The sequence below is a fragment of the Phalaenopsis equestris genome, unplaced genomic scaffold, assembly GCF_001263595.1.
Source record: "Phalaenopsis equestris unplaced genomic scaffold, ASM126359v1 Scaffold001297, whole genome shotgun sequence".
Lineage (NCBI taxonomy): Eukaryota > Viridiplantae > Streptophyta > Magnoliopsida > Asparagales > Orchidaceae > Phalaenopsis > Phalaenopsis equestris.
Genome location: NW_018165736.1, coordinates 165,849 through 172,137, shown reverse-complemented (window position 1 = coordinate 172,137; position 6,289 = coordinate 165,849). Strand labels below are relative to the sequence as shown.

General features: G+C 46.6%; 2 protein-coding genes across 2 annotated transcripts in view; both read right to left on the bottom strand.

Annotated features, from left to right (window-relative positions):
• The window catches only part of LOC110033799, a 58,220-nt gene that overhangs the window by 20,103 nt on the left and 31,828 nt on the right, over positions 1 to 6,289 (bottom strand). The window lies entirely within an intron of this gene.
• Positions 2,370 to 3,652, bottom strand: LOC110033800. The gene is given in 2 exon segments (XM_020737904.1): positions 2,370 to 2,632; positions 2,635 to 3,652. Coding segments are annotated over 2 exon segments (1,281 nt in total).

The following is a 6,289-nucleotide window of genomic DNA, read 5'->3' as shown; positions in this document are numbered from 1 at the left end:
TAAAGAGTAAAGGGGGAAAAAAAGTTTAATATAAATTAATATATATATATACATATATATATAGATAGATATATATATATATTAAATTATATTCGATTTATTCATGCGCGACGACGTAACAAAATGGGTGTCTTCCCTAGGCAAAATCGACGTTCTGGGAGCGCCGGCACAGTCCGTTTTGTCATCCGGGGACGCTCGGACGACATCGTCGACAATCGGGTCAAAAACGCGTCAAAATTCAAATTTTACAAAATTTCGACCCGCGATCGATCGCTTCAAAAGGTTAACTCGAGCATTCGACAAGTAACAGTGCAGACGAAGCGAATCGTGGCGATCGGACGCTCTGACTCTCCGAATTGCGAAGTTTTGTGCGCTAGAGTGCGAATTGTGCAAAAGGCCACCCTAAGGCTCAGGAAGGTCCTATAGGGAATCCCTTTTGGGTTTTCTCATCTTGGTTTTATCCTTTTAAGTACTAGAAGTTGATACCACACACGCGAAACTCCAGAAGGGGAATGAAGCGGGTTGAATTTCTAGAACAAGGCGGGTCCCAATTCTAAGGTTCTAAGATGGTCGAAGGGAGGTCCCTAAGGCTAGATCCTAAACCCTAAGAGGAATACTAGACCTCACTAAAAATGAGGTCAACAAATGGACACCCAATAGGTGTGGTGTGTCGGACGAGCACACCGCGCGTATTGGTGTTGACCGAAAAGATCAACAGACCCAATACAAAAGTCTAGGCCAACATACCTAGAACAAAGCGTAGAAATGAGTGATAAAAACATATCCGCTGGGGATTAGAATGTGGATTTCAGACTGTCGAGTTTCGAGTGTAAATTTCGAATTTGAATTAAAATATGATTGGTGTATAATTTAGTGCTGAAAAGGGAGTAGGGCGAAGGCCTACGATCCCGATGGAGTAGAACGGAGGTCTACAGTCCCGGAGTAAATTTGGTGGGAGTAGGGCGGAGGCCTACGATCCCGAGGGAGTCCCGGAGTAAATTTCGTGGGAGTAGGGCGGAGGCCTACGGTCCCGAGGGAGTAGAACGGATGTCTATGGTCCCGAAGTAAATTTGGTGGGAATAGGGCGGAGGCCGGGAGAAGAACGGAAGTCTACGGTCCCGGAATAAATTTGGTGGGAGTAGGGCGGAGGCCTACGGTCCCGAGGGAGTCCCGGAGTAAATTTCGTGGGAGTAGGGCGGAGGCCTACGGTCCCGAGGGAGTAGAACGGAGCTACGCGGTCCCGGCCTACGGTCTCGAGGGAGTAGAACAAAGGTCTACGGTCCCGGAGTATTTTGGTGGGAGTAGGGGGAGGCCTACGGGTCCCGAGGGAGTAGAACGGAGGTCTACGGTCCCGGAGTAAATTTCGTGGGAGTAAGGCGGAGGCCTACGGTCCGGAGGGAGTAGAATGGAGGTCTACGGTCCCGGAGTAAATTTCGTGGGAGTAGGGCGGAGTCCCGGAGTAAATCTCGTGGGAGGGTAGAACGGAGTTCTACGGTTCCGAGTAAATTTCGTGGGAGTAGGACGGAGGCCTACGGTCCCGAGGGAGTAGAACGGAAGTCTACGGTCCCGGAGTAAATTTGGTGGGAGTAGGGGCGGAGGCCTACGGTGCCGAGGGAGTAGAACGGAGGTCTACGGTCCCGGAAAATTTCGGTGGGAGGTGTGAGTAGGGCGGAGGCCTACGGTCCCGAGGGAGTAGAACGGAGGTCAACGGTCCCGGAGAAAAAATGTGAGTGGTGATTGTGAGGATCGCGGAGCGTTTTGTGCAGTGAGAAAGATGCGGAGCGTATGTGGAGGATGCATAATGCGAGTGAAATGTGCAGGATTATGTGAAGTGAAGATGTGGAACGCGAAGGAGAGACGCAGGATTCCGTGAAGTGAGGATGTGGAACGTGAGGGAAACGTGAATGATTTTGATTTGGTTACCATTTTTTTTTTTTTTTTATTGCATAGATTTTATTATCATGATATATTTTTAGTTTTGAATTTTATTTATATAATTAAATTTTCTTCATGTCGTTCTTTGTTCGTTATAGGTTAGAACCACCGTGTGGTCATGCTGCTTTTCATCATACGCACAGAAAGGCAACTCAACAAGCATGCCGAAATTCACAACAAGCTTCATTGAATCTTCTTCCAAATCAAGTAATACAACCGATCATATGCTGAAACTGCCCAAAACAGCATGCTGAGTACATTCATGTAAGAACTGTAGTATCACATATCATATCACTTCCGTTCTGACGTCGTACAAAAAGGTAACAAATATCTGTCCATCTTTCGATGCCAGCTCGTGATCAAGCTAACCTTCTAAGCCACGCTTCGGGGCAAGAGTCCTTTCGCGTATACTTAGAGGTACAGCCATCTCACAACTAGTACAGGCGTAGTTCCTCCAATTCTAAATCTGGTTGAAACCCGTGTGGCACCCTGCTATCGTCCATCCTTCTCAAAGTAACAGAAACCCTGCGATGTGGCACTCCTGGGATGCAATGTTTCGCCAAGTCTGTTCCATTTCCTTTCAAAATCAGAACTGAACCCACTGGCAGCGGAATCTCGACTGATCCTCTGAACTCTCCAGGTCCTACAATGTCGATTTCTCTTCCAAATAGAATGTTGCTCTTGCTCATGAAGGACCTGTACAGAAAGGCCTGACAAAGTCGTGGTAATCTATATGGGGCGGAGTGCAGTCTCCCTCCTCATAAATGTTAATAATACAGCTATTCGGGATGCAATCTGCAGACAGTATGCTCCACCTTACCATTCTTTTGATCATCTTTCTTATCTCGAAAGGCAAAGGATCCACCTCGTCATATCCTAAGATGCTCGGGGGATTCCCCAGCCTATCCCTCGTGAAGTTGTAGCAGCAACTGCATTGAATTGTAATTCGTCCTTTGCCTCTCATCCATTTCTGCGGCTCTGAGTACGTTTTCTTCATCAATAATCCAGCACGACCTCTGTCTCGCAAGTCAAACACGCAGTCTAGAATCCTTCTCTCATCTCTTTCAGAGAAAACTCCTGTATGTAATTCCAAACCCTCCAAGATGTTGACAGACTTTCCTCGGATCCCCTCGTAGAATTCAAATTCCTGTTTTTTGACTCTGTTCATTCTTTCAAGCTCGATTGCAGGAATCTTTTGTACGTGTCGGGGCTGCTCCCCTATCCAGAACTGCAGCGTCTCAGCAAACCTTGGGACGTACGGCTCGACTTCTGGATGGTCGACATTTCTCAATATCATACTCGCAGCAGTGTATTCCTCGAATGTCCCGTAGCGCTCCAGGTGTAGAACATTACACTCGGGGCATTCTGTAAATGCCCCGGCTGCTGACGTCCGCCTCGGGATCTCTACATTACACATTGGACATCCCGGGCAAAGCTCGTCGGGAATCTCTGACTGTGTAGAATCCACACCAAGCCCTATCTTGCCTCCGGCGACTGGCGGATTAGTGGAAGTTTCTATTGGGCTATGGTCGTAGACCCTCTCCTCAGGAATCGGGATAAGTGCTGCTTCTGCCTCCCTTGTACGTCTTCTTTTCAGGCGAACGAAGGCTCTGTGTTTACGGCGGTTGGCATTTCGACGCTGTGTCCTTCTCAATGGCACGTCAGGAACTCTATCAGCAAAAGCACCGACCAAGCCTCCCGTCGGTGTGGTGATCATCGACTACAACTGACTAGTCCCTTCCATCGGATACTATATCCTTTCCACTTTCTGTCTCTTCAGTGAGGAGTCTTCACTGACACCGATTTTGAGTAGTGACGGTAAGCCTTCTGTCTCTCGGCGGCTGACGATGTCCATCAGAGGACCCTCGTATTCAACTTTGACCTAATCGTAGTCCAAGTCAAAGCTCACAACGCCACCCTGAACTGCCTTTTCTTTATTAAGTGCGAGATTTAAGCCGTCTTTAAAAGAGAAGATCAGCTTCGGACTTACATTTTCCTGCAAAAAGACAGGAAAACATCAGCGCGCTGAAATCCAAAACGAACAAGAACAACAGAGCATTATTAAGTAAATTTTAGAATTATAAAGGTGCAAACATGTATTTTTTTTAATTGGTGTTTTTTTCTTCTTAATTTAAATTGGTGAAATTAGTTAAAAAGTGAGGAACCTATAAGTGCAAATTCAAATTTTCATTTCATTAAGATTAATTTTATTACAAAATTTTGGGACCCAATCACAGACACTAGTCGAATAGTCATTCCTCAGACCCAACATTATTTCCGGAGTTTCACTCCAAGGAGCGTTAAGTGCATAATAAATCTTCAAATATCGCCCATTGACCGACAACATAGGTCTTTCGCCTCAAAAGTCCACTAGCTGGTAAGATCCCCCTGAATAGACCTTTTCCACGACAAATGGTCCCTCCCAAGTTGGCTCAAACTTTCCACCTATCTTGCGGTGTGCAAGAATAGGTCTCTTGAGAACAAGTACGAGATAACCAATTTTGAACGCTCTAGGGCGGACCAGCTTGTCGTGAGCTTGCGCCATTCTCGCTTGGTAAAGTTCTAGATTCTGCTGCGTTTCTAATCGTTTTCCTTCGAGATTCTCCAACTCTGCAAGTCTGAGTTTGGCGCTGCCTTCTGTTGTAATCTGATTAGCGACGGCTATTCTAGGAGACGGTAGCTGAACCTCCAACCAACGGAAGCACGGCCTCGGACCCATAGACGAGCGCATACGGTGTACACTGGGTGGGAGTTCTGAATGTCGTCCGGTATGCCCACAAAGCTTCTAACAACTTCTCATGCCAACCTCTCTTGTTCTCGTCCAACGTCTTCTTCAAAATCTGCACGAGCGTCTTATTGAAGGCCTCAGCCAAACCATTCGCTCTGGGATAATAAATCATGGAATACCTCCAATCTATCTCATGTCGTCTGACGAAGCTGTTGATCTTAGTACTTTTAAACGCTGACCCGTTGTCGGAAATCACTCTTTCACTCTGCGCGGAACACCAAAGCGGTAGACAATCTGACTCTTGAAAAGCTGGAGAACGTGTTGCGCTGTAACTTCACGTAACGGTATTGCCTCTGCCTATTTTTGGAGAAGGAGAAGTAATATGTAGCTGCGAGAATGAATCTATGTCCCTTTGAAGATGGAGGGTCTATCGGACCCACTATGTACGTGCCCCAATACTCGAATGGCCACGAAGCGACGGTCGGGTGTAACACATTCGGAGGTTGGTGCAAGACCACTCCATGCACCTGACACAGGTGACACTTTCTAGCGGTATCCATGCAATCCGTTAACATTGCTGGCCAATAGTATCCAAGTCTTTTAATCTTCATTTTCATTTTCGGCCCTGACTGGTGCGCTCCACACAATCTGGCGTGTACCTCTTTGACAATACCCTGCGCTTCGGCTGTGCTCAGGCATCTCAGCCACATCTGATCAAACGACCTCCTGTAGAGGACATTATCTACCAAGACATACGACAAGACTCTTTTCGTGATATGATATGCGGTTGACTTATCTTCTGACAATCTTCCTGTTTGCAAATACTCTATCAAAGGCCTGCGCCGGTCTTCGAGATTGTCTGCCACTGTAGCCACTATTTCTTCTTCTTTTCTGAGCCTGTGCAAACTGTCGATGTCAATCTGTGACAAAATCTGACACTCCTGTACTGTAATGTCGACGGAATCCTTCGATGGACACGTCATTTCCTTAGCAAGTTTTGCTAGAGCGTCGGCCTGAGTGTTGTCTCCTCGGGGAATCTGGTATAAAGCTACGCTAGGAATCTGCTCCAACAACTTCATCGCAGACTGATGGTATTCTGTCAGTCTCGGCTTTAAGATCTTTATACTGTCCAGCAACCTGTTGAATGACGAGTTGTGAATCGCCATAAATGGCAATGTCCGTTATATCCATCGAGATTATCAATTCTAATCCGGTAATCAAGGCTTCATACTCTGCTTCATTATTCGTGCATGGCTCTGCCAAGTGATAAAAAAACCTTAACATTCTTTGGTCCGGCGTGACGAAAATCAAACCGATTCCTGCTTTACCCGGTATGACTGTTTGTAATCATTTATCCTTCCTGGCTGACGAAGCCCCATCAAAATACATTTCCCAACGTCGAATATTGGACGGCTCCGCTTGTAGTATCTGTTCATCTGGTAGCTCATCGTCGAGAGGGGACCCAGCTGGGAGTGGGTGTGCTGCAAGGAAATCTGCTAAAATCTGTCCCTTGATAGCGCGAAGGGGAACAAAAGTTATATCGAATTGCAATAAAATCATCGACCACCTTGCTAAACGTCCGGAAAGTGTTGGTCGGGTCATCAAATATTGCAACGGATTAACTTT